This window comes from Strigops habroptila, chromosome 15, assembly GCF_004027225.2.
Source record: "Strigops habroptila isolate Jane chromosome 15, bStrHab1.2.pri, whole genome shotgun sequence".
NCBI classification, from domain to species: domain Eukaryota; kingdom Metazoa; phylum Chordata; class Aves; order Psittaciformes; family Psittacidae; genus Strigops; species Strigops habroptila.
This window is the reverse complement of record NC_044291.2, coordinates 6,623,008-6,650,319: the sequence shown is the minus strand read 5'-3', so window position 1 is coordinate 6,650,319 and position 27,312 is coordinate 6,623,008. Positions and strand designations below refer to the sequence as shown.

The window sequence follows — 27,312 nt, the reverse complement described above, 5'->3', positions numbered from 1 at the left end:
AGAGGCTCAAGAGCAGAATTAGATGTAACTCAAAGCCTCTTGCTCTCGTAATTAACCATGTGGGCAAAGCTTTAAGTAAACTCCTTTCCACAAGAAGTCTTTATGCTGGGAGGTATGAAAAGAGCATCTGTTGAGGCGGCTGCAGCTCTCCTTCAGCAGAGCCTCCGCTGTTTATTTACACACTGCAGGCAAAGCTGGAGCACCGTATCACTGACTCTCTTCATGGGCAGAAAGCAGCCAAAGCCTGTTTAAAAGCCACTGAAGGCTTTCTTTTGTATGTGCACACGCAGGTACACCAGCATCCACAGCTCTAGGATCCTCCTGTGCTCCAGTTTCTCATATGAGTCCCAGGATATGATGCCAGGCTGCAGCAGAATGGTCATGCTGATGAGACATCTCTGTCCTTACCTCCTGTTTCTCCTCTCTCCTCCCATATCACTTTTAGATATCAGAGCTTGGTATTTCTTGAGTATTGCCTTTTTCCTGTTTGGGTCAGTGTGGTTTTTAACACACCCTCATCTGGAGAACTTGGGAATACTGTGGTAGATTCTTCCTGAGAACAGGAATAACTTCATCAAGGATAAATATGTTCCAGGATTGTCTTAAACCAGCTCAATGTTTTAATATTGCAAATAGTGAAAAAGGAAAATTAATCCATTCAAAAGTTAGGAAAAGCTTTAAAAATGTTCTCAGATCCTACCACAGTCGCACAATTCAAGGTGATTTCTTAATTTTCTATTATTTTGCTATTAATTTACTAGCCTGAATTCCATATCTACTTTTTAAGAGACTCCAGGACCTCAGACTCCTGGGTTTGGAGTCTGACCATGCTCCTCAACACCCATATCTCCTGTGGGGCAGGAGTGGGATGAGCGGACCATGGGGGACAGCTCACATCTCCGGTGGTTAATGCCAAGGGGATTTGGGGTCTCTTCTTTGTGGTGAGAGCAGGATGCGAATAGGAGCTGCTGCTCTCCCCTCACATGCCTGCGAGGCAAATACTCTGTGCTGCTTTTGCTTAGAGGCTGTCTACACGTTAAAAACCTCTGACTCGTGCCAGGATGCTGCTTCTGCTGAAATCAGTGGTGCAATTCCTTAGGGATGCTGAGAGATAGGATTGGAATTTCAGAATATACACTATTGGGTTTTCACCTAATGACTCTGGTGATTTTCCTTCTCTTACCAGGGCGACATGGGCTCTGTTGGACAGATAGGCTATCCAGGACCAAAAGGCTTAAAGGTGAGAGAATAACTGAGCTGTGTGAGCTCTTGTTCCTCCACAGCAGGGCTGAAGATTCGTCTGCTCCTCTCTTGGGTAATGGTGACTGTCCAGCCCATAAAGTGTGTTTAAAGGATGTGTGACGGAGCAGCTTTGGGACCAGTCTGGCACTTGGCCTTGGGGCTGTGCCAGGCCAATGCTGTGCCTGAGCCACCAGCCCCATCAGGGACATCAGTGTCATAGACGTGGGCAAGTCTTCACAGCACCTCAGTCTCACCTTGAATTTTCTTTTGTTTCAGGGGCTGATGGGAAACCCTGGAGAACATGGACTGAAAGGTGATAAGGTGATCTGAATACTCCCTTATTGCACTGTGTTTTAATTTTGCATGTGAAACCCCCTTTCTAGCTTCTCTGTCCTATTCAGCACCATGGTACTGGTTCCACTCTGGCTGTCTCTTTGCCCCTACCCTCCCTTCTTTCTTGACACTCCACTTTTGATGTTTCTTTTATGATATCTCCCCCATCCTCTTTTCCCTGGAGTTCTAGTATAGATCAGTTATGCCTTATCCTCATTGGCATAACTTCTATCTCCCACTGACGATGACAGTAACTCTAAGATTATCTGATATTTCACTGGGCTTTTATGGGTTTATATTGGTTACACGATAGGATGGGGAGGAGGGTGAAGACCTAACAGCGCTGACAGTGGGTTTGCATTAATGCACGTGATGTGACAAAGCAGCACAGCTCACTCGAGCAAGCAAACCAGCTGGATCTCCAGGAACACTGTTCTGTGTTAGGTACCTCTGCTCCCGTTCGGAGGCTCACCTCGGCTCAGCCTCCTGTCGAGAGGAAATTGCCTTATGCCAAACTGACATAAATCACTTTAAAAGAAGAAAAAGAGGAGAGGGGGCCTCAATTGCAATGATTTATTGCTGCTGGCACAGAAATACGCAGATTGAGCTAAACCAGCATAAAGCTGTGTGTGTAAATGTCTCACTGTCATGAGAACCATCCTCCTACAGGTATTTGACTGGAGGATTTATTTAGTCTGAAAGAGTGGGAGGTGCAATCATTTACTGTTGGTCCTGATTGCTCAGGAGGGCAATGGAAAATGACCATTAAGTGTATTCTCCTCCTACTGTCGGATGTTTTATTCTCTTGTTAGATGTTTGCTTTTAGAGAATGATTTAGCAGCCCAAAACTGCACATGGGGGAAGTCGTGTCAAGCCAGTTGGTTCCACTCTCCTTCTAATATAGCAGCTCTTTCCAGGGCTCCAGTGTCTGCAGTTTCCATTTCTCCCCTGCACCACCTTTTCATTTGTGTAGAGAGGAAGAACAGGGCAAAAGAAGGACTTTTTGTTTGAGGAGAAGCTTAAGACATTATAGCTAGTTTGTTGAATCAACACCAGTTCCTAGAAGCCACAGACTCTTCTGTCTGCTCCTTGGAGTAAAGGGTTGAATATCTTAAGAATCACCAATGTTTAAATCATTGTTTAGCAAAATTAACCTTCCTGGACATGAGTCTCCATCACTTTACACACATTGCTCTGTTTATTCCCAGTATTTCTGCAGCCACTGCTATCAAAGCAACCAAATGGTTTGCAGCTCTCCCTAGAGTTATCCCTGTAATACTCCCATGTGCAGAATTATCCATCCTCCCACAATAATCCCTTGCTCAGCCTTGCAGCCTCTCTCCTTAGGTGAAGGAAACCTTTCCTATTCCTCCCTAGCTACTTCTCCCACTACATTTTCCTTGGACAGGCCAGGCTTCCTTCCTGGCTTTCATTACAGCCTAATCCAGGACTGACAATCCATCCCTCCTACTCAGGCCTCCTCTGTCCCTAATGAGTTGACTTTAGTTTGAATATCCTGGGTGGTATCAAACCCTCATCAGACCAACAGTGATTTTGGAGTCAGAGAGAGCTTCCAAACAGCTTGTGCATATCCTTTTCAGCAGTTCAGCAGCCAAAGGGTGGGAAATACAGGGTAAGGGGAATCAAACCCACTGAGGCATCGATGACCACAAGCCTCATCTGCTCAGGGGAAGGAACAAGCTCTGGTGTTGAGATTTTTAGCCAAAGCATCTGAGTTTGCTGCACTTGTTTGCATGGATATAGACATGTTCATCAGCTCTCCTGACATCTAGGGGAGGATTTGGCCTCAAATAGCTTTGCGGCTTTTTCAGTTATTTGGTTTTCTGATTTGTTGGCCTTGCTGTTCAGCTGATTGGCCTAGTTTATAATACAGCCCTTCTCCAGCTGATCAAAAGGCTTTTGCATTCATTTACTCATTCCCACATTTCCGTAGTGAATGGCACCTTTAAGCCTTTTTATTTTCTCTCATTCCGATTGGGACATCATGAGCAAAACCACTCATCCCTTCTTACAGCTTGCTTACATTTATGTTTTAAGTGTTTATGTTCTGATACCACTAAGAAATTTTTATATATATATATAAATATAATATATATATAAAAAATATATACCTGGTCTTTTTAATTGAAGCTTGTTTTAGAAATATCTGACTTGAGGAAATCCTACGTATAGGAAAGCAGAGGCAGGATCTCTGTGTTCACTTAGTGCCTGGTTGGGCTTGGATCACAGGAAGGACCCTGCCCAGCACAGGGGGATCGACTTCTATTGGAGGCTTCCTTCTGTATTCTCTCACCAGTAATATCACTGTTAGTTTCTGCTGTTATTGTTATTTTTAGGCTGAGACATCTTATTTAAAGACTTTCTCTGGTCGCCTACTATTCTTTTTGTGTCCATTAGCTTTTGACTTCATTATAACCCTTCATCATCTACTTCAGACAGAACTGTCTTACTGCTATGACCAGAAACATAAGCAGCCTCCCTGAATCTTGTATTTATTCTCTGTCTGTCGGTCTGAAAGTTTGCCTCTTGCCATTCTTGAAACGTTTCCAGACCACAGTTGTATGCAGTCTGCCTCTGCAGAGAGCCCTATTCATATCTTGGTCGCCTCCCAAGTAAGCGAGTTCTCTCTGCTAGATGTTGAAGATGCAAATTACAAGAGTGAACTTAATTAACTAGTTGGTGATGATGGTCCAGTCACCATGTAGCAACCTTTTTAGTGCACATTGGTGTGGTTCAAGCACACCCATCCCACTGTATGACTGTATGAGCATATGAAGTCCCTGAGTTCCCGTTATTTCAGACTTCCAAGCTGCTTTCCTGCAGTGCATTCACCAGGAATCCTGCAGAAGGAAGGGCTGGCACCACGCTGTGCAGAGCTGATGTACAGTCCATATAGCAGAAAGCTGTGTTGGAGCCCAGGAGTCGTATTTACACCCCAGCTTGTGGACAGGGTTCTGAAATCAGTTGAAGACACATGGTTTTCCATAGCGGTTGAGCTGCCATCTGCCAACTGTCCAAGCATCTTTCCTGAGACATCTCTGAGAGACCTGAGCCATACACTGAGTGTGTTGAACATGAGAGATAAATGAATTCAGGTACTAGCAAACCAGAATTCCAGCAGCAAATCAACACCTTACACCAGTGTTTTTCACTGATATTTGGACTTTCTTGTCTTGTGTTGCCTTGTTCAGTATTCTACAGAATGCAGCTCAGTTAATCCAAGGCATGACATAGTGGAGGCCAGGCGTGAGGGGCAACATCCCACTCCTCCTGCAGAAATCACATCTTTGTATCTAGCAGCTAGAGAGGCAAGTACAGGGCACACCAATGCTAGCCAGCCCCTTCTGCATCCCCCATAAAAGCTCTTGGTACCACAGAATTTAATGATGCTTTTTAAAGCTTCAGTTTTCCCACAAAATGGGTCATCCTTCTGTTTTCTTGGAGGCCAGGAGTGGGGGCAGAGAAGGTTGCATCTCCTCCTACAAGGAGGAGTGGAATTACTGTATAACCCTGAACTGAAGAGTGGTCTTGAGAAGACTATGTGATGTGTACAGAGGAAAGGTGGAGGAAGCGGAGGAAATCCTAGCTGCTTGTTCACATGGAGGAGTTTTATGAATCAGGACATCTGTAACTTGTGAAGGACACAGCTCAGTGAAATACTTCTAGCAGTTCTGCAGTGTTCGCTCCTCTGAGCAGAAAGTCTTGGGAAAAGAGATGCCCAAAGTGAGGTTTTCTTGCTCAGTGACCTCCTCTGCGTCCTACACACAGCAAACACCCCTTGCACTTGCAAATCTACCACTTCCCTTGTAGCCCCTGTCTTATGTGGCGTGAAGAAGGGCCTCAGGGTTTCTGAAGCTGCATTTCTTTTTATAGGTGAAACATGAAACAGGCACCATCCCATGGGCAGAGCCTGTTTGTAATTTCAGATCATACATTCCTCCCCCTCCCCATGAGCAAAGTCCTCGCAGCCCCTTTTCAGCCTTTATTAATAACAAACATGCCTGACCTCTTTCCTCCTTGTTCTTCGCCTCACATTAAGGACACACCAAATCACAGTTTCAGATTTACTGTGCTCAAGGCAGGCAAGAGGGGATGCCTTAGTCCTCAATTTTGGTTTAAGATGTTAATAGCCGTCACAGATGGCTATGATGCAACAGCATATGAAGATAAGAGATGTGTTTTGTCTTCCTTGCTTCCTTCTCACCCTCTTTAATGCCCATTTCTTAGAGCTGTTTGAAAACTGTTTCCTTTGTCACAGCCACCATCCCACTTTACTTAAAGGTCAATGATAAAGGTTTGTTCCTGCCTTTTTGCTATGCTCAGGAAACTTTTTTCTTATAGTAGTCATTTCTCAATGTCCAAGCATTTATTCCAAAGCAGTATTTCAATTTCTATTGCTGGGGAGAAAACTGCTTAATAAAGAATAATAAATCCTTTTTCGACCCTTAGTGTAGGGGATCAAAACAAGTTTTCAGAGCAAGGAAAACTATTCTCCTGCTGTTCTTCTGGCAGGAGCCAGCATTAGAGTAGATTTCAGTGGTTTAAGCCCCAGACTAGATAAAAGAAAAGATGAGAGAAACCTTGTAATGGTTGGAAATGGGCTGGGTCATACAGTAGGTTTTTTGCCATCTCTATTGTAGCCAGTACTTGGGGTTCACCCGAACTGAAGCTGTGTAAATAGCTGATTGTTTCCATTCGCTTGCATTGCCAAAAAGGAGAAAAAAAAGATAGATGGAAAATAGTTCAGATGAAGCAAAATGTCGGTTGTTTGACTCAAATTAAAATATTTAGGTAAGAAACCAAATGAGTAAAATGAATTTAAGTTTGTTTTTGTTCAAGAGCAACATTTTTGCTATATAAAAGGTTTGTTTTGAAGATGGTTTAGTGAAATGTTCTGGGAACATTTACCAAAACACTTAAGCAAATTTAGCATGAATCCATGAAATGTTTCCATCACTCAATCTGCATAGTTCCCAATTAGTTTTCTTCTGCACAAGTTGTCTCCAAAGCGTCTTTCCCAACTCAAGCCTTAACCATCCACAATTTCATTATCCCCTGCATGTTTCTGAGGTTGTCACAATTATTTCAGCTCTCTGATAACAAGTGAGTGTGTTTTGCTTGAGTAGAAGTAGACTTCCTCTGCTGTCTCGTTGTAGACTTTGGCTCTGTTGCAGGAGTCCATATGTCTGCCATGTGGGTTATGGTTAAACATACAGCGCTCTGCTCTCACATGGCTTGTTCCCTTCCTGGGAAACCAAGTTTAGAGACATGTGCTATGCATGGGACAGAGTTCCTCCAAGTTATTTCTATTGGGTCTTATTGTACCAAGTCTTTTCAGTCATTCCTCCTTTGACTTCCAAGGAAGAATTTTCCTTTCTTTGCCCCATCATTGACCCATCCTTTAAGTAAATCACTAAGTAAATGATGTTGGTCAGGAGGTCGTCTGGTCCAACAGCCTGCTCACAGCAGGGCTAAGAGGTGATGCGAGGTAGACTACTGCTCCTAAGAAAACCTTTAGGGATACTTATATTCTACCCAGGGAGTCTAAATCAGTTACTATGGTCCAAAGAAGGAAAAGAATGATAGCTTGGTTAGGAAATATGGTCAGCGATGGTGTTCCTAAAGGTGGGATCCCCACCCCAATGAACACCAGCTGCCTGGGATATCTCAGCCTGGATATTGGCAGTGAGATGGAATTAAAGCATTACTAGAAGTTACTCATGTTTTCTTATGGAAGAGGATTGATTTTTGATGCCAGCACGAGGATACACTCACAGAAACCCTGAGTATTATTTTCTTTTCTATAGAGCCGTATGAGAGAAAAGGTCCATTCATTGAAAACTAAACTAGCTCTTCTGTTCAGCTGAATTTTAACACTTCAACACCTTCATGGTTGCTGTTAGCCAGATGAATTTAGTCTCTTTTTGCAGCTGCTATAGAAACACAATGCTTGGGAATTTGTATTTATCTCTCTCCTGCAGTTTCATTTCTCTCTTTAGAATCAGTGTTGGGAAATACATAGTTTGTTCAGGATTGTTGTTAGAGTTAATATGATCTACAGTCTGCCAGCAGTTCAGTTCTGAATGGAGCTATAATGAGACTTTTTGCTGTACAACGCACTGTCTAGCATCTACATGGGCACTTTGGCCACTGCTGTTGCCTATTTTAACCCTCTGGTGATGTGTATCCAGGGTGATCAGGGAGGAGCGGGTGTTCCAGGAGATATCGGCTTCCAAGGAGACAAGGTAATTGATTTTCTTTTCCCCATCATTTTCTTTCCCCCTTATATAGTAGTTTATGTGGCCACCCGCTTTCTCAGCTCACCTTAAGCCATGAGGAGCTGGAACTAGCTGCATCCTGCAGTCACGTCACCCTGCTTGGATAGTTCTCATTTGGGATATGCTGTGCCTTGCTAAAATTCATGTCAATATATGGATTTTGTCATTACTCATAATAGAAGTAGTTCTACTGGGGGCTTTCTGTAAAAGGGGCCATATCTTGCTGCTGGAATAGGAAGTGACGGGGTGGGACTGATGGGGATGGATGTGAACGTGTGTGGTCCAGCGGCTGCAGACTCGGAGGTTTTGTCTGCTCAGTGCAGCAACTTAAACCCTGACCCAGTGAAGCACTTTACACCAGGCATAACTTCTGAGCAGATGACTTCTCCCCTGTGACTACAACATGACACTGACTTCAGCTGATTAACGCTGTACTGAGCACTGCACTGGAGCCTACCTGGCTCTGAGCCACAACTAATTGCAACAGTTCATGTGTTCTTCAGAGCTAAATTCAGCCCCAGCTTTAGCAGAAACATGTCACTATCCCAGTAACTGCTCCAGCTCCTTGCAGGGCTGAGTTCAGCCCTTAGAAAGTGCTTCTCTTTCTGCTGCAGAGGAGCTGGAGCTGAAGGATATGTAGTTTTTGTGATGCTTCATTGCGTGTTCTGAAAACCTGTGTCTCTCTCAGGGCAGCCAGGGTTTGCCTGGGGTCCCTGGGGCACGAGGGAAAGCAGGCCCCCTGGTAAGTAACCGAGAGTCCTCTGCTTCCTCATCTCCCTGTCTAAAGGTTTGGTGCCCAGCTGGAAAGGCAGCTTGGCAGGGGTGTGCTGTTCTAAGCAGGAAAGCCAGGAACCAGCTCACTTTTCTCCATGTTTTCCTGATTTCTGCAGGGGAAAGTCGGTGACAAAGGTCCAGTTGGGTTTCCAGGTCCACCTGGCCCTGAGGTATGTCCCACCACCTCTTCTCACATCTTGTCTTACACAACTTCTGCAGCACCCTTTCTCCAGCAAGCCCACATGATAACACCTCTCTCCCACGTTTGTTTTGCCTCTGCAGCAGTAGTTACTCAATGTCTGCAGCTCGCCTCCCCACGGAGAATCAGCTCTCTGATAAACACCCATGTGGCATCTGAGAGGCTGTTGAGATGCCTATCTCCTCCCCACACAGAGGGATTTTAGCTCTCGAGCTGTGTGCAGACAGGCCCACAGAGGGTTTTGATTAGGAGGAATATGCATGGAGCTGTTGCTAATTCATACAGAAAGCAAGAGCCAAATGCTGCCTCCCACATGGGCACCCAGCCCAATGGAGAGGGGATGACTGCCACTGCTGCTACTCACCACACGTGAGCTCTGACACATTTACCAACCCCAAACTGGTGTTTTCGGGGGTGAGAGCCTTTACTATTGATGGGTAGATGGGTTGCTTTAGGACAGTGGCACACCGGGGCTCCAGAAACGCTGAGGCAGAAAGAGCTTTGCTCTGCTGTAGGATCTACTGTTCTTCAATGAATTGAGGTCCACTGTTGTTTAAACTGGGAGATGGGGCAAACCATCCATCTTGCACCCTCTGACCACCCTGCGCTCAGATTTCCTGGTCTCCAGCTACCATTCCAAACCTTTTTCTTCCTAGTCTTTGCATGCAAGTCCTATATCTAGGAGCTTGTTCCACTCTTGTTCAGAAAGATCAGTCCCCAAAGGTTGCCTCTAACCTGGCAAACAGCATGTCACAATCTCTGCCCAACTTTCTTTCGTCTTTTTTTCCCCCTTTAATAGCTTGGCAGACACTCACTGCAAAGCGGAGCATCCTATTGTTTTGTAGAGGGAAGATCTCAAGCCTAGAAAAGTCAAGGGAGCTTCCAAAAGGTGTGAGAACATCTAGTGATGCGCTGGAATAGAGCGCCAGACTCTCCCAGCCAGTCTCTGTGCATACTGGTCTTTCTACTCACCATATTGCTTTCTGGCCCTTTTTGTTCTTCAACTCCTTTTGCAGGGCGGAACACTCATATCTTCAGTCTTGCATCTTACTTTCCACCCATCTTTCTCTTTTCAGCCTAAGGCTTCACTTCTCTGTTAGGGTATGATGGTACATGAGTGGGGATGAGGTAGGGAGGATCAAGATGGGTTTGTGACCCATTCTACATCTGGTGTTTTCCTGGTTTTTCCTTCTGTTTTTGTCATAGATATTATTGCGGGGTTTTTGCAGTTTTCCACCCATAAAATACCAGCTCCAGTAGAAAAAGTCTCTTCCTGCCCTTACAGGAAACATGTTATAGTGATACCTTAAATGCAGGATCAGCTTCCCCCAGCTTCATAAGCAATCAGACAACATCTTTACAATGCTCGAGAGCCACTTCCAGCACAACTGATGGTCTATTTTCCCATCATCAGTGTTCTGGTATGTTGCTGGGTCTGGAAGGGCTCTCGGCTGAGTGCTGCCACTTAAGCAACCGTTCCTCTCTGTTGCTATTGGAAATAGCCACAGATTCCTTTGTTTCCTCAGCGAAGGGCTGGTGGGTGGGAAGGAGCCGCTGCCTGGCTGAAAGCAGCAGCTAATGAGCATGTCAACACCTTTCCTAATCCCTTGCCTGCTTGCCTTTGTCGCCGAGGCGTGCAGTTGGGTTCCTCGGAGCACTGAGATTATGCGCTGACTCGTAAAGATTAATTAAACCCCAAATTGCCAGTTCGAGCTGTGTGATGACAGCGAGGCCCTCGCAGCCATAAATCTGCTAAGAAGATGGACCTAAAGGGAACTGCTGGAAAAAGGCTGCTCTTGAATCAAACTGATAGCTCTGCTGCCATCGTCTTTTTCCGTTCCCTTAGGAAGCAGTGCAGTGGCCCACACATGGACACCGCATGTAATGAATGTTTCTGCCCTTAGCCTTGAGTTAAAACTCTCACTGAAGCTGGCTGCAAAAGTCCGTCCATGCACCCTGATTATACCTCCTTTTCTTCAGGGCTTCCCAGGTGACATTGGCCCACCAGGAGAAAATGGTCCTGAAGGCCTGAAGGTGAGTGGAGCAGAGATTGGAGCTCTGTGTGGGGTGGGAAGCAGCCAGGGAAAACAAAGTAGTGGGAAGGAGGGGGGAGAGAAAGCCCTGGAGGTTCCTGAAGATTGTCCCAGCCAGCGTTTCAGCTTGGTCTGTTTGGCTTGAGGCGCCTCCAAGTGCAGGGTTTTCTTTTTCTGTAACAAAATTGACATTGGATGATGTCCCGCGGCTGTGAAAGAGACTTTCTCATTTTAATTGCCCTTCTGAGCTTATGTTTCTATTTTCTGAGTATCTTTCTCTTTGACTTTTTCTTAGGGAAAGCCAGGAGCACGAGGTTTACCTGGGCAAAGAGGACTGCCTGGACAAGAGGTGAGTGTCCTCAGACCAAGCAGCAGGTTGGATTTAAGGAATAATGTTGAATTTTGAAGATTAATGAGTGCTGAAATGGTGCCTGCAACTTGAAATCCTCCGGTGCCTCCGAATCTGGAAGCAGATGCTTGTATTCAGTGATCAGAAACCTGTGGAAGAGGAGCATCCCCAAAGCCGTGAGCTTTGCTTCCAGTCACTGCTGGCATCTGCTGACCCTAAACTCTGCACTGGCTTTTCTTTCAAAGTCTATTTACCCCAAACCCACCCAGAATGGGTGTTAATGCCCTTTTCCCTGCACATCCCCTTGCCCAGCCATGCCCTTGACCTGGCTTTTGCTTTCTGCTCCTTTTAAGTGTGTTTTCTTCCAACTGAGACCTGCAGACTCCACGCTCTCACACAGAGCAATATCCTTTTGTAAAGGCAATTGCTGTTCTGCAAAGATTCATGTGCCCCAGCATCTCAGAGCTTGCAGCTTTCTCTTATCACATCATATGAAAACTTGAAGCTTCATTCCTGTTGTGGTCACTAAGGGACAAATGATATTGATTTAATTGTCCAGGAGCTGTAAATAGTTTATATATACTTTAAGGTCTGAGTCCCCTCTGTTTATCCTATTGTAACCTCAGTGACTTCAGTGTAGTTTCTTCTCCTTCAGGCCAGTGTAAGCTGTTTGTCCAGTCATGAGAGATTGTGCAAATAATACTGAGTGCACACATGGGCAGGGGCTCATTTTAATAGCACTAATAATTCTTAACTTTTTCTGGGAACTCTTTTGCTTGGTCCCTAAATGGGATTAATGCAAATTAGCTCATTTATTTGTACTGAAATAGGGGAAAAAAATATTCCAGGCAATTTACAAAGGGAATCGAAGCCCTGCATTCCAGGTTCAGGCAGGCATGACCAAGCTGCCTTCAATTTACTCTAGTTAGTGAGTGTAAAAGTAAGACTGAAGACATGGACATGGAGTTTGACAGAAGTTGCACTAAAGGACTTTTTATGTTTGTGCTTTTACCACTGTGGTTACCCAAGGTCAAGGTTGTGGGTTACAACTTCTTTAGAAATGGGGTGTGTTACGGGTGGTTTATCTGAGCCCACTGAGCTGGGCTCCTGACTTCCAGCCCCATCTTCAGCCTGCCAGCTCGTGCCACCAGAGCTGACCACCTAAATGAGAGCAGCCAGAGCTGTGGCTGCCAAGGGCGCTTTTAATTCCTCTCTTGGCAGTTGGATTTAGACACTTAAGATAATTTTTGTGAAGCTTAATTGAAGGTCTCCTAGAAACTGTAAATATGATCCTATCACATTAGAAACTGATGCAGAGCCAAGGGCGAGGACCGGGTCCAACTGCTGCATGAGATTTTGAGATAGCTCCATCCTGTGGCATGTGTAGTCCCATTTGAAAGCAAAAAGGAAAGCTTCCCGTAGCTGCCAAATGGTTCTGTGGGAAGTTTTGTAGCACCCTTTTTGCGGGGGAAAAAGAAAAGGAAAGAGAGAAAGAGAGAAAAGAAAAATAGATAGCTCTACAGCATTCGTATCCCTGCCAAATCAAACGAAGCAGAGTGATGTGAGCATGTCCAGGGTACCCTATGGGCCATATCCAGCCCTTGATAGGCCAAATCAGCTGGTGTTGATGTTGGTCAAATTTTGGATGGCCTTTGCTGGCAGCACTTGACTTTTATTATTATGAAATAATATTATAAAATAATATAATATATGACATGCTATTGTTTTTCCTGAATGGGGAAGGCAGATGAGAAGCCCTGGAGATGCTGAGCTGCCCGCTCTGAGATTCAGAAGGACTCAGTTGTTAAATGTGGCAGCTGAGTACACAGCCTGTGTTTAACTGCTGCTCATGCTGCAGACCTTTCATTCTCACTGCATGGTGAGTTCAGACTTTGTCCGTGCTTTGCCTTTGATTTTAATTTCTTTTCACCTCAGGGAGATGAAGGACCCTTAGGACCACCCGGAGTCCCTGGTCCAGAGGTAGGTTTCAATGGTTTACTCAGTTACTATCAACTAATTATGATGCAATTATAGTTAAATTAACATAAAGCTTCAAATCTCCTGGTTTGAGGAGTGATCTGCCCTTCTAAGAAATATTGTCTTGTCCAGAGCTTGGTCCAACTGCTTGATCCAGGATGGTTCCTAGTCGAGGAAGTGTCTTGCACAAGGTGTTGAGTGAGACTCTATAACTTGCTTAAAGTCTCAGACTGTGAAAATTCCTCTAATGTTTAAACAGCTCATCCTCAAAATCAAGCACGTTGACTGGGAACCATCTCTGTAACCATCCCTGATGTTTCTTCCTTGACTTATAGTATTTTTCATGGAGGGAAAAGCAAGAAAAAAGACCAGACAGAGATAGAAAGTCCTTTTAGACCTCTACATCATTCTGAACACAGTGATGTATCACAGAAACACAGTTAGAAGAAGCAAAATGAAGATTGTCATAACTGTCAGTTTGCCAGCTCAGGATTTTGTAGTAGTTTATGTACATAATTGTCATCACAGAATAGTAGAATATCTTGAAAAAGGGTAACTGCTGAGCTGCTGAGTGGATCAGAAAATGAATGTTTTATCTTGCATTTCCTCCACTTTTATTCCTTTCTGGAGCAACATAATAAATCCAGTTTCTCCAGTGCCTGTTCTTCTAACCAAGGGGAAGGCTCAACATGAACCTTTTGCATAAAGGAATCAAACTGGAGCGTCAGGAATGGGCTGAAGCTTGAAGTAGCTGTCTAGGCATGTTCCCCATAGATCCAGCCTGGTGTCACTCAAGACACAGTGCTTTTCTCTTGTGTCGCCTTGGGCTGGTGCATCTCCAGCACCCTGGATTCACAGGGTGCTTGTAAGCTGCACCACATACACTCACAGACACACTGCTGTGACCCAGGGCAGCTGCAAGCTTTTGGTGTTTATTGGTTTTCCATGTATTTCAGGGTCGATCTGGCCGGAAGGGATTTCCAGGAAGACCTGGTCCTGATGGTCCAAAGGTGAGGAAAGAATTTGTTCATGATCAGGGAAGCAGTGGATGGAAGGGGAGGAAATGAAAAGGGAAATACCTTTCTCACCTTTGCCATGTTCCAAGCCTAGGGTATTCATTCCAGAAAGGACAAGAGGAATTGAGGATTCCTCCCAGATTTTGGGGTCTCAGTTTCTGCTTGGTTTCCTCAGCAAAAGGAAAGATGGTGCATTTTAAGCCATGTGCTTTATTATAAACAAGCAGGTTCCTCCTTCAATATTAACCAACTCCATCATCTCATCTTATTTTCCATTGCTTCTCCATGTTTTTGTTCTCAAACAATGCACATCATCCCTATTATTCCCTGGGAGCCATCCCAGGGCAGTCCACTCCACAAACCCGCACTCAAAAGGGAAGAGAAAACCCAACAAAAACAACCTCTCCAAACAGTAAATAGCACAGATGTGGTCTGGCAGCACATCTGGAGTATCTTCCTACTGAGAAAATACAGCTGCCATCACCCAGAAACAATGCTGCTTACTAGTGAGTCTGGCCTCCGGATGGCCTGTCCAGGGGCACTCCGATGGTCTTCGAGTGCCCTTATGCCTGGTGGGTCTGGAATTCTCCTCCTCCTCCTGGTTTTCCCTTTTCCACCCTCATTTTTATCATTCTCTGAATATCTCTCATCCTGCACTGTGATTTGTCTTGTGTGTAGGGTCTTTCTGTGGCTTTCGTGTGGACGATCCGTGTAATGTGCCTATGGTCGAGATTTGTCATGAGCAGAATTGCTTGGGAATATTTGGGCTGTCTTTTATTCTTGTGATGCTTCCACTAGCAGGTGAATTTCCTCAGACCCCTTCTCCTCTGTCATTCAGGACCCCATGGCGTCTCTACTCTTGGTTTCCCTAGATGTTCCTCAGATCCTTTGGTTAATCAGAGTCCTTTCCCATTCTCTTCCTCCTGCTGATGTGTTTCTGTCTTCATCTGTTTTACTTAGTCGTTCAGATTCAAAATGTAATGAGTCAGAAACACTACAACTTCAGGAGCATCCCTGATGAGAACTCATCCCTTATCAAACACAGGGATAAAGCAATCAGTCTGTGCCACAGGGAAGTAGATAGCTTATGCCTTAATGTCTGAGCTTGGTTTTTGAGTGAAGGTTATTGCACCACGGCAGGACCAGCTGTTTTTAGGGCATTTCACTCCAGAAGAGCAAGTGCTTCTTGCTTTGGATTATCTTTACATCACAGTTGAGTTTATAAGATGTTGTTTCTTGCAGGTTTTCCACAATTCACTCAAAAATTCTAGGTGTACAAAGAACCATGTTGTGCTGAGGGTCTGCACCATGTAACCTGTGTGCCTTGTCTCTCCTTGTCCTGCAGGGTGAGCCAGGAAACCGCGGCCGACCAGGGAAAGTTGGTGAGCAGGTAAACTCTTTGTTTTCCTTGTCTGTTTGCCAGTCTCCAATGTACAATGTCTCCCAGGTGACCAGAGTGTAGGCAGAGGACTGTGAACAAGGGTTTCTTCTCACCTCAAACCTGTGTATAGTCCTGGTGCTCCAGTGGGGTGTTCTTAGTCAGTGTGAAGCTCTTGATGAACAGCACTGACAGTGACCATAGTGTCTGCTTTAAATTGGAGGGTTTCTCATAGGCAGAGTGATAAAGTCACAGCTCAGGTGGATGTGCTGTCAGTACTGGCAGCGATACAGCCCACACAGCCAGTTGTGCTTCTCCAGGGGGCAAAGCCATGGTCAGGAAAGAGATTGTGGATTTCTGTGTATTCCTTTTATGCCTAAAAGCGCAATTTCAAGGTTTTGCCTAGGCAGGTTTTAAGGGTAGGATCCTCTGCTTTGGGTGCTTTGACTTCCACTGGATTTTTCTGGGAGCAGAGGAGATAGCAGCTGAAGAAACCAGACCCTGTGGAAGAGAAGCACTGAGCAGCATTTCGTTGTATGGAATAGAGAGCATCCTGCTGGGGTAGCAGAGGTCATGCATCATCCCTTTAGGCTTCAGGGGAACCACAGGCACCAGGGAAAAAGAAGCAATTGTTCCCACGTGATTGAAACCAACCAACTTGTCCACCACCAACCCTGAAATTACAGCCACAGAGCCTCCAACATGTTCTGTGTATTCCTAAATGACCATACCAAGCTGGCTGCAGCAGCCGGCCCTGGCAAAGAGGGTTTTGCTTCTTAGCACAGCTGTGCTCCCAACACTTTCCCTGCTGATGGTCAATGAGTTTGGTGTGGTTTGGTTTGGTTTGCTTTAGCTTGCCCCAGCCTTTCTGTCTCTTCTTTCCCCTCTATGCAACAGCTAGGGGTTGCTTCACCCATGGCTTTCTGACCAAGCAAGTCCAAATAACCAAGGTGGATCCTTTTCAAGCACCAGCAATCTGATGAGTCCCAGTGTATATATATATATCTCAAGGATAGTTATTTCCATTTGAAAATTAGAGCAGTTCCTATATTATGGTTAATAATTTACTCCACGAACAACTGAAGAAGCAAAGTTGTTCCACACATCTGAGTTTATCAGGTTTATCAGATTCTGCACTATCTCCGGCAACACCTACCAGTGCTCTGTGCCTCAGTTTCCCCTTCTGTGGAAGGCACGAGACAGCTCTGAGCAGTGCTTTGCACAACTCCTCCTGTTCTTAGGTGGATGCTGCTGTATTATAGTTCCAAACAAACATTTAGAAGTGCTTGGAGAGCCTGAATAAGAAGTTGTGCTTCAAGGACAAAGCATCATTAGGAGTATTAGTCTTTAACGTCCCACAGGACTGACCTTGGATGAAAACTGTAGGCACTGTTCACCCAAAGGAAAACACAGCTGGCCTCCACCATGACTGAGACCAGCACATGGGTATGAAAGCTGCCTGTATTATTCTTACTCAATTAGTCTCTGTCTAGAAATATCACATAGAAAGAGTTTCCATTTCCACACCAGTCAAGTCATTAGAACAAAAATGTCACACCACATTAGTGAGAAATAACCTCCTTTCCCATCACACCTTCGCTGAACAGGGCTGGAGTGTTGGGGTTTCATTCCTGCCTCCCCACCCTAAGCTTCAGTGTTTGATGTTGGGGCTGGGTTGGTTTTCTGCAGGGCTCTAAGAGGTTTTCTGCAGTGCTCTAAGAGGTTGGGCTACCCAGGTCACTTGGCACTAAAAGGCACCTTCACCTCACCCCTGTTTTCTCTTATGGAGGCCTTGATGTTGCCTATTCCATGGGCACAATAGGAGTGGTCAAACTTCAAGTTTGCTCAGCCCTCCATACAGGTTCCATCTGAGTGGAAACCCTCTGCACTGACAGCATCCACCTCATTGGAGCTCTCTTCCCTTTCTTAAAGACATCTATTTAGGCAAATATGGGAGTTTCTGTAAGGTTTCCACTGACACTTGAGCTCTCATTGGAAAAATGAGGGTTTAAGCCACAGGGCAGTCCCTGATGTGTTGTTTTTTCATTGCAAGGACACTGACTTGGGAAGTTCATTCATAAGATGCTTGTCTTCATATGCTGGAAGGACTCCAGCTGCTGGGCTCCCCTGTACCCTGGAAATGTGTGATTTAACCCTTCCTTGCCAGTAGATGGAGGCAGAAGAATATGAAGAATACAGGGCTTCTGGTCCAGGCCACCAACCTTCCTGTTCCAAAGCTGGGAATGCAGGAGGATGGCACCAAAATGTCCATGTTGATGGTCAAACAGCTCTGCAGAAGCAACACCCTGAAGCAGACAGCATAGCAAAATGGGAAGGGTGCCACAAGCCCATGGACCCCCCTGCTCTGCACTAGGGACTGAAAATACTAATGAAGGGTTGTGACAGAGGCTATAGTGGAGCTACGTCCTTAATGAGAATGGGGACCATACCAGGAACAACTTTTTCAATCCCTCCTCCTGTACAAGAAGTTAGAGCCCTGCATGGCAATGTTAGGGTCAGCCATGTACCCATCACACCATGCTGGGAGGGGCACTTACTCCATGGGTATCTCTTCTTTGAAGGAGAAGCAGGTTGACCCAGTATCAGATATTAGTCTAAAACAGTATGTCAAAGGAAATCAGCCTCATCAGTTCTGTCCTTAATGTATTTTCCTTGCACTGCTCTTACAAAGGAGGCATGTGCTGCAATGTCAGTTTTACAGGTGAGGTCTGACACATGGAGGTACAGATTGACTTGACCAAGGCCAAATGGGTCACCAGGAACCGAGCAGGGGATTGCACTGATTTTTCCCATGTCTTAGAGCAGCACCTTTCCCAATGCATTTACCTTCCCCTCCAGAGCATCTTACTGGTGCCGACCTCTCATTCAGCGATTTATGGGCACTGTAGTGAATGCAGCCTCTTTGATGTGACAGGGTGTTTTGTCAGCATGTCTCGCTCCCAAGAGGGCAGTGGGAACCCAATATGGCCCCACGTTAGGGCTGAGCCCGGTGCAAAGAGGGTTAAACCACATGGCTTCTCTTTGCGGGTCAGAGCGTCCTCCCTTAAACTGTGATATTTACTGTTTTACTTTCCCTTTCTTTCATCTGAATGGGAGGATTGTACATTTACTCCCTCCCGTCCTTTGTCCCTGGTTTGTTTTGTTTTGAGTTCTAGCGAACCAGTAACACAGAAAGGGCCATGATCAGTTCCTGCTGGGAGCGACTGGCGGTCCCGTCCCTGGGAGACCCTGCTCACGCTGGGCTCGCCTTTCGGTTGTTGCTCTCAAATGGGCTATGATTTATGCAAGGCTTCATTGCTGACTTGCTCTCTGTTGATGCAGCCAAGACGGGGGGGCTTAATTATGACAGGGCTGGACAATAAATGGGGAAAGCCAGACAGGAGTTAGGAATTACAACCCACCAGTCCCCCCCTTTTGCTTCCCTCCAAGCCCCCAGCAACTACTTAACAATCTCCATCCCTTTTCCGCCATGCCCTTGGCTGGGGAATACAGCAGACTGAATCACGAGCGACATGCTGAACTCCTTGTCTAATATAAATGTTTTACATTCTTTCCTGTATACTGTGGGCCTTTATCCGGGCAGCCACTGCTGCTGGGACTTCACGTGCATCATTACACACACTGCCTGAAGTCGTGTTCGATGCAGGTCTTCTTTTCAGCCCTGGGAATCTGGGACAAATATGCCACAGCCATTTTAGTGTAATGGCCACAATTCATGTCTTCTTTCATGTGGTACTTGCCACTAGTGGCTTTTCTGGTTCTTAAAACCTAAATCTTTTGCTGCTTGTGTTCCCTTTAGTGTCTATCCCATATTGGCCAGTGAAGAATATCACTATCAAACTCCTCCAGTTGTTTCATATACTCCAAGTAATTTACTGAGATTTATTTTGCCTAGACGTATCTATCTCAATTTGTGTCTGCTTGCAGACACAGCAATGTTAGTTCATTTATCCCAGGGCAGACAGTATTGGCTGCAAACACTACAGAGCTACTGTGCTGGATGCTTGGCCACGTCACAGGGTTCCTGTTCTGTTGTATCACTTTGGTCCCTATTCTTCATGTCACACCATGCGATGCTCCTCTTGCTGGGTACATCAGTGACACCTTCCCTTGAGCTGAAACATGATGCATGGAAAATGCAGGCAGCATTTTCCCTGATTTGGGAGTGAAAACCAAGCCAGAAATTGTAGCTGTGCTCCCCTTCCATCCTGACGTTTATCCATGCCTCAGGTGCATGTTTGCCTCTACCCGGCTTGTGCTGGCACTGGTGGGTTTCTGCACAAGCTGTGATATCAAATGGCACTTGTGTGACGGAAGAGGGGTCTCAGGAGGGTGTTGGGTTTGTGGGCTGCTTGACATGCTGCAATCAGTGCTCTGCAAACCATCTGCAAACCCCAGAGTTGTCTGCAAAGCACAACCAGGACATCTCAGATTCCTTAGAGACTTCTTAGGGTGGGAGCTGGTGCTGCTGTGGATGGATTACTTGTCAAGCCTGAGTTTGGATATGCAACATCCCTCAGAAGTGTGTTTGAAACTGTCTTGTTCTGAATGGTGACATTTGCCACAACAGCAGGGATCTCTCTTCTGTAGGGACTGACCCAAGTAACCCAGAAATATCTTAGAGAACATCTTCCCAGGGAGAGAGTTCTGCAGGTTTTCTGATAAATTGGAAATGAAGGAACAGATTTATTCTTTATTATCTTCTCTTTGCCTAGCAATGTATTTCCTTGTTTCACCTCATTGCTTTGCCATTCTCTCCTCTGCCTTAACGTTTGCCTTCTCTGTGGCATTGAGCTACTGGAAAACATCAGTAACTGGATACTTATGTATCTGCACTTGTGTCTAATTGAAAGGATAATTGATCCAGCAGCCTTCAGCAATGCCACCCAGTGGCAACCTTGCATATGCAGATACTGTGAATTTGCCACTTCTCCATTTGGTTCCTGCATTGGGCAACCTGCTGCTGAGCCCAGGACCACCATGCTCCCACGAGTCAATTGTCCTTACAGCCTGGCTGCAATGGCACTCTGCGCACTGGGACTGCTTCAGCTTCAGACATAGTAGAGACCATTCCAGTGCTGATGTCAGAAGGGTTGGTGACATCAAGCCCTGATGGGATAGCAGAGCTTTCCCGGTGGTAGCTGTCTTCCTGTGGTTAAGCATTTCCATCATGGCACAGTGACACGCTGGTTTCCTGGGCCATCGTCTCTGGATGAATTTCTAACACGAGCATCTAACTCCAGGCTCTGACATTCCCGCTGAGCTCTCTGCCTTCTCTCATGAGTTTTTCCAAGCTCTTTTCACCTGGATGTTGCTCCCATGCCAAGTGCGACGAGGGTTGCTCCAAGCAGAGAGTGTGTGGCTGCTCCTGCAAGAGGCGAAGCCTGCTGAGCATCCAAGTGAGAGATGCTTTTGTTAAGCTCATCAACATGCCTCACTGAAGAGCTCCTGTCTCCAGCGATGTTCAAAGGATGACATTTAATTGCACCATGTGAGGAATGTTAATGCATGAAGTCTCTCAGTGTTTGGAGTCATCATCAGAAGCCATTCCCTCTAAAAGTCATTGGAGAGTGACCCACGTCGTATTTATGTCTCTGAACAGGTCCAATGAGCCTCACACCTACAGGAACAGTGATGAGGCTGGTTATTTTGTGCTACAGCTTTATGTTGTGAGCATAACTTCATGGACAGAGAGAGGTTTTGGTGGCAGGAGGAGTTGCACAGCCTGTGAGTAGGCTGCTCACGGTGCCAGATGCTCCTGTAGCTGGGTGGTATCACTTCACCCTGTCAGTGCGCAGATGGAAACACAGCCACAGTGATGCACAGGCTGCAGAGAGCTCCTGTGAACTTCTCACACATCAGGCCAGCTGGGAATGGAAAAGCAACGAACCAGGAGTGCAGAGAGGAAGCATTTTGCTTCTTTTCTTGCTGTTCCCCAAGACAGGAGATAGCAGGGTGAAAAGCACTCCCTTTTCTGACCCCAGAAGTTGCCTTGCTAGTGTTGCTTATTCCCCCATTGTGTTGGTTGATGGTGAATGTTTTCTTGAGTGTGTCATTTGAAAACCTCGTTGATGCTGAAGTGAAATGTGAGATACGTTTGCATAGAGCAACTTGACAATTTCTCATGAAGATTTCAAATTATTCTGAAAAAGAGGGAGAGTAGGATGATACCATTGGAGAATCCATCTCCTGCCTCTCACTTGCTCAGCAGCCACCTCCCAGTACCAGCCAGACTATTGCCTAAAATCAAACAAGCTGAATCACGGCTTCATTTGATACCACCTATGCCAAAGGTGGGCAGGTTATGAAGTGTTTCAACAGGCGATGAATCACGTTAGTTACAGACTCATAGGAGGAAGTAAGTATCTCCCAATGACCCTTGGTGGGACTATGGACAAGGCCATGAGAGTCATGCAGCGAGAGAGAGCATCTACTATGGCAGAGAGGAAGGTATCTTGCATCTCGAGCCAGAAACCCGCTAAAGCCAGTGGGGAGGCTGCTGCATTTTCATTCTCAGGAATCTTAGCTTGAGATTGCATCTGTTTCCATCTTCCTAATTAAAAGCAGTTCTGTTTGTTTCTTTGTTATCCCAAACATTGTTAAACCCTAAGCTTAGACTGTTGTGTTCTTTTCCCAAGGTAGTTTGAGCAGTGTGGTAGATCTGCTGCTCTGTTGGCGTCCTCACACCTTTATTCCCTACTGATATTCCAACAGCATGCCACTATCCAAAGCAAAATCAGTTTTCACGAGGGTTTGAGGCAGCCCAGATTAACCCAGAGTAAGTCTTACCCAGTACAGCAGTTAGAAGGACGGCAGCTCTCAGACTGTGCAACCCAGGAGCTCTCGCTATGGATGCTCTTGGAGAAGCTGCACTGACGTTTTGGGGAATGCTTGGAAAACAAAGCCACACGACGGACTCAGCCTTTCTACGAAACGTGCTTAACTCATCCCCTATCCTGTGTGTTGTGGTTCCTGCAGATCCTAGTGCTGCCGTTCCAGCTGGCGCCTAAAGCAGAACCAGCTGTGGAGTTAGACGTTCCCATGGCCGGGAGCAACTCTGTCCGCTCTGGTAGCCAGTAGGAATTACTGAGCATTATATGAGGGATGCTGTGCTATTTCAACCAGCGAAGGTGGAACCAAAGGAACTGTTTACTTTCTCAGCAAACACAACTGAAAGTTAATTGTGCTCTTCTCTTTCCTCAGGGTCTAATGGGGTTCATTGGTCCCGTAGGGGAGCCTGGAATAGTGGGAGAAAAGGTAAGGCTGGTTGCAATGTATTGGTGGTTGTAACTTTTGAAGGAGGCTGGGGTGGGAGGAATATTGTGGAGATTTAAGTAGTCGTGTCAGTGCAACACCCAGCTGGGAATGCAGCACATCCAGGGTGGCTGAGCTGGTCTTTGGCCAGGCAAAAAGCATCAGCTTTGCATCTCCTCCAAGGAGATGCTGTCAGAGGTTCTCTGAAAATTTGAGCTTTATTGATTCAGAACTGCCAGAAAACTTGTGTTTAACAGTCAGTTCTGGCTTTTCTGGGAATGAGAGACCCACCAGCCCTGTGTTCCTGATCACAGGAGGAGTCCAAGGAGGTTATGTTACGCAGTTTGTGCAGAGATGTGCTCACAAACCCATGCTGGGTTGCCAAAGGGTTAGCACAGGACAAGGCATGATCCTGCACTGAGGTCTCAGCAATTCCTCAGGTGAAGAGAAGGTACCAGAGTGCAGCCACTTATTTGAGCAAAGGCTGGTCCAAATATAAAGCAGATAAAGGGAAGCAGATAAAGGCTGCTTCCCTTTATCTTTGATGAGAACCATCCTGTCCGGCTGCATTGGGCACGCTCCTAAGGGCTGGTGCCCTCTTGTGTGCAGTACAGATGCATGCTCCTTTCAGGAAGAAAAATGGCTTTACTTCCCATAAAAATGTAAATGGGGCATTAATTTGTTTTCTACTAGAGTATAAAATTCTATTCAAGGGTAGCTTCCAAAGAGAAATCATCTTTGTCATTCCTCGTATCTCAGTTACCCACTGCTGGTTTTCATCGGTGGTTTAATTATCCACAGTCCAGCCGTAAAGATAGTAAAGAGCATAAAATGATGCATTCCGCACATCTATCCCCTCTCTCTCACTTCTATTACTTCAAGCCCTGTCCTCTGGGTAATGATGTAAAGGCTCTGTGACAGTTGTGCTGTGTTTTATTGCCTGTCTGCAGCAGCCTTTGGAAAGCCCATTACACGAGATGCTCTCTAAGCAGGCACAGTCCAAGGCACACAAGAACTAAATGGAATGGCATGATGTGGGCTGCATTTTACAGAAGGAAAACAGGAGAATAAGGAGGCTGTGGTGTGTCCAAGGTGGTTACACATGAAATTAGTGCCTGAATGAGTTGTCTCAGTGGCAACTACAGCCCTGAACTGAATGAGGAATAAGGGGTTTGCCACACAGGAGACCTGGGAAGATATTTTTCCCCACTCCAGTAAATTCACAACTGGCCCTATGACTCCCATGCCAATGCCTTGACCACATGAGCAATCCTCATCCTGCAGATTAACTCTGTGACACGACGATGTTATATTAGCGTCAAGGCAAACCCGGGCTGTCCTTTGAATATCTGCCCTAGGAAATCCTCAGCACGGCTGTGATTTCAATCAGGCTTCTCCACCAGGACAAACTTAAAGATGACAGAAATAACTATCACCAAAACCTCAACCAGGCCTCCAGTTGGCATAACATCCTACAGCTTACTGTGCTGTTGTGAGCTAAATGAAGTGGGAAATATGCTTTCATTAGACATAGCTGAGTCAGCAATCTCTGTCCCGAGAGCTGCAAAACTTCAGCCTGAAGCCAGTAGAATCCAAAGATTATCAAAGAGAACAATACAGTTAAGACGTACTTAATAAAATCCATGCATTCAGGGGGAGAAAATCCTTATATTGGCTTACAAGGGCCAACTGGTGACAACACAAACTCTGGGGTTTGTTTTTAATAAACTGCTTAGAGGCTAGGAAATATTCCCCCTTACCATTTAGCTGTTGGAAGGTAGGTCAGATTCTGGGCGTAAACTACTTGGCAGCGTTTGCTAACCTCTCCTTCCTCATCCCCCCAAGCACGCAAACATAACACACCTAATTCCCAGTGCATTACTGGGGCTGCAAAGGATGGTACAGGCAGTCGTCATGGGAATTACCACTGTCTCCAAAAAGGAGCAGTTAGTGTCCCATCACTAGAGCCTTCAACTCGCCCTTGTGCCAGCGGGGCACAGAGGTGCTCATTGACGTTTACACCTCTTGGCTGAGCTGTAGGACTAGGGGTGCATTCAAGGGGAGTGAGATGTTCTGCATGTGAGCATAAGCAAGGCTTTTGGAATGATGTTAAGTTTTTTAATGGCAAACAGTGGCTTCTTTTAAAAGGGGTAGTATTGTCAGGGTGGGCCGTGGAGCTCTGAACATAAATGCAGGTCTCCAGATTGTTGTTTGCACTGTGGTTCCAGGATGAGCCACAGGATAGGGAATCCCTCCAAAATGTCTACAGTCTCCTTCTGAAAGCACCAGCCCTCTGTTCCAGGTAGCATCTCCAGTGTTTCCCAACTTGATTCCCTGCTCTCAACAGGGGCCTCATAACCACAGCTTTCAAGTCCAAGCTTCTAAAAATGTCAGGACATGTAGGGATTATGATACAGCAGAACAGAGAAGGATGTCGTGCCTTATGTAGGAAGGGATGGAGATCTCCTGGGATCCAGTCCTAGAACTGCCCAGAGTGGAATGTGGTCTTGTGTGTATTGCTTGTTTCTTGTCCCTCAGGGGTTTGATGGCAATAGTGAAATCCCCCCTTTTGGGACATGGAGGATTAGCTAATTCTGGCTGTAGTCCTTTAATTACCCTGATGAGATGGATACTGAAAGAGGGTGATGATTATTCTGTACTGGAAGCCTTTCTGGTAGAAATCTGATGGCATAGACTGCAATTTGTGGGTGTTTTAGTTGTCTCGTTGCTCTAGATCCCTTTGCTGCCAGCTCAGTGTGCTTGTTAGCTAAAGTTCTCGCTCTTCCCCATGTACTTGTGTCTCTCCAGGGTGACCGTGGCTCGGTGGGACCCCCAGGCCCTCCAGGAGTCAAGGGGTCGATGGTAAGGAGTAAGTCTGCATTCTCTCGCTCTTGCTGCTGCCTCCCTCTCTCTGTCCTAGCGAAGGGTACAGCTTATCCTGGTCTCCTAGCTCCATGACAACAAACTATTCCTGTCTCTGGGGATGGGAATGTCCATTGGACAGGATATTGAGGTCTAACCTCTCCCCAGCAGTCGTGTTCAGCAATCTCCCCTTCAGAGAAACACTGGGTTTTGACACATGTTCTGCAGCTCCACCAGCTGAGGACCTGTTGTGTCAAGTAGAGATAACTGGGAACTGCAAGCGATGGCACCTGAAGGATTGCCTGTCTCCAAGCATCCTGGCTACTGAACAGACAGGGAGCAGGGATCTGTTGTTCACATCCCACCAGGTTGCCAGGGACAGCTGGAGGTGCAAGGCTTGGGTGGCACGCTCATGGTGTTGTGCAGTGCCATTTGGGGAGTTTAACAGAGGGGATCTTAGCAAGATCTTGTCTTGCTCTGACACCTCCTATCTACCATAGTGCAAGACCCAAAGACAGAAGCTCATGCTAATTCAGCCCATTCTCTCCTGGGCTGCTCAGAAAATCTATCTGCTCATATTGCTAGCAAGGTTGGAGCTGGGCTTTTGACAGTCTGGTTTTCTCCGTCTACCCCTGAGCAACATTACCCTGACAAATAACAGACCTGCCTGCCCTTGCAAGCAACCAGCAATGCCTTTTTTCCTGTCTTTCCACTTGGACGAAGAAGAACTGAGTGTTCACACGAGGCATGTTCTTCTTCCTTCCCTTTCAGGGGCACCCTGGGACACCAGGAGGAGTGGGTTTTCCCGGGATCCCTGGACCAACAGTAAGTAAAGGCTATCATACCTTGTAATACCACACAGCATCCCTTATCCTGGACATTCACAGGCTGGGTCAAGCAACTGTGTCCCAGTTGTCTGAGTTTGATATGAACAAGAGATACGGAGAAATGGATGAGGTATGGGTGGGAGAACATGGAAAGAGATGCTAAGAAAAAAAGGAGTGGTTTAATTAGAACTTTTCTAGCCCATTTCTCTGATGGGGCATCCAGAACTCACAATCCAGCCTCCTGAAAGAAGCTCACCAGCTCAAGGTGTTATTGCAAGGCTGGGAATTGTTGGCAGGATGGTGACCACATCTTGCGATAGAGCAACTGTGTCCCATGATAACTGCACTGTGCATCCTCAGAGACCCTCACTGGGTGAGACGAGCAGCTGCCCCCAGATGCACCCTCCATCTGGATGGGCTCATCTGGTCTATGTGCTGTGGCTGAAGCGTGCAATTGGTGTGGAGGTCAATGTTAGCATGGCTTCAGTTTCCCAGCTGTTGTTCAGATGGAGCTCCAGCTCTCCCAGCAGCACAGATGGAACTGGAACCAGCAGTTCTGGGTGGGCACAGGGAATGGATTTTGCTCACTGTGTAAATTCCCACAGTGTTGTTAACTGGGAGGAAGATCAAGTCATGAAATACCCAGGCAGTGCCAAAGGTTTGGCCTCCAGATAAGCAGCAGCTCTGCCCTGTATGGGGATGCTCTGGGACCAGCAGCTGCAGCCAGCTGCTGCCTGGGGAGAGATTT

The 27,312-nt window shown here is 46.1% G+C and overlaps 1 protein-coding gene across 2 annotated transcripts in view; it reads left to right on the top strand.

Moving 5' to 3' along the window:
* Nucleotides 1–27,312, top strand: part of LOC115617228 (collagen alpha-1(XXVII) chain-like) — a 154,861-nt gene that overhangs the window by 72,320 nt on the left and 55,229 nt on the right. For both annotated transcript variants that reach the window (XR_003994535.1, XM_030507476.1), the window contains exons 15-27: nucleotides 1,187–1,240; nucleotides 1,519–1,563; nucleotides 7,788–7,841; nucleotides 8,563–8,616; nucleotides 8,765–8,818; nucleotides 10,828–10,881; nucleotides 11,176–11,229; nucleotides 13,165–13,209; nucleotides 14,163–14,216; nucleotides 15,568–15,612; nucleotides 22,825–22,878; nucleotides 25,684–25,737; nucleotides 26,509–26,562. Coding sequence is in view for 1 of the 2 variants with exons in the window: in XM_030507476.1 (XP_030363336.1) it covers nucleotides 1,187–1,240; nucleotides 1,519–1,563; nucleotides 7,788–7,841; nucleotides 8,563–8,616; nucleotides 8,765–8,818; nucleotides 10,828–10,881; nucleotides 11,176–11,229; nucleotides 13,165–13,209; nucleotides 14,163–14,216; nucleotides 15,568–15,612; nucleotides 22,825–22,878; nucleotides 25,684–25,737; nucleotides 26,509–26,562 (675 nt within the window). In the remaining variant the exon portion in view is untranslated. The remainder of the gene's footprint in view (nucleotides 1–1,186; nucleotides 1,241–1,518; nucleotides 1,564–7,787; nucleotides 7,842–8,562; nucleotides 8,617–8,764; nucleotides 8,819–10,827; nucleotides 10,882–11,175; nucleotides 11,230–13,164; nucleotides 13,210–14,162; nucleotides 14,217–15,567; nucleotides 15,613–22,824; nucleotides 22,879–25,683; nucleotides 25,738–26,508; nucleotides 26,563–27,312) is intronic.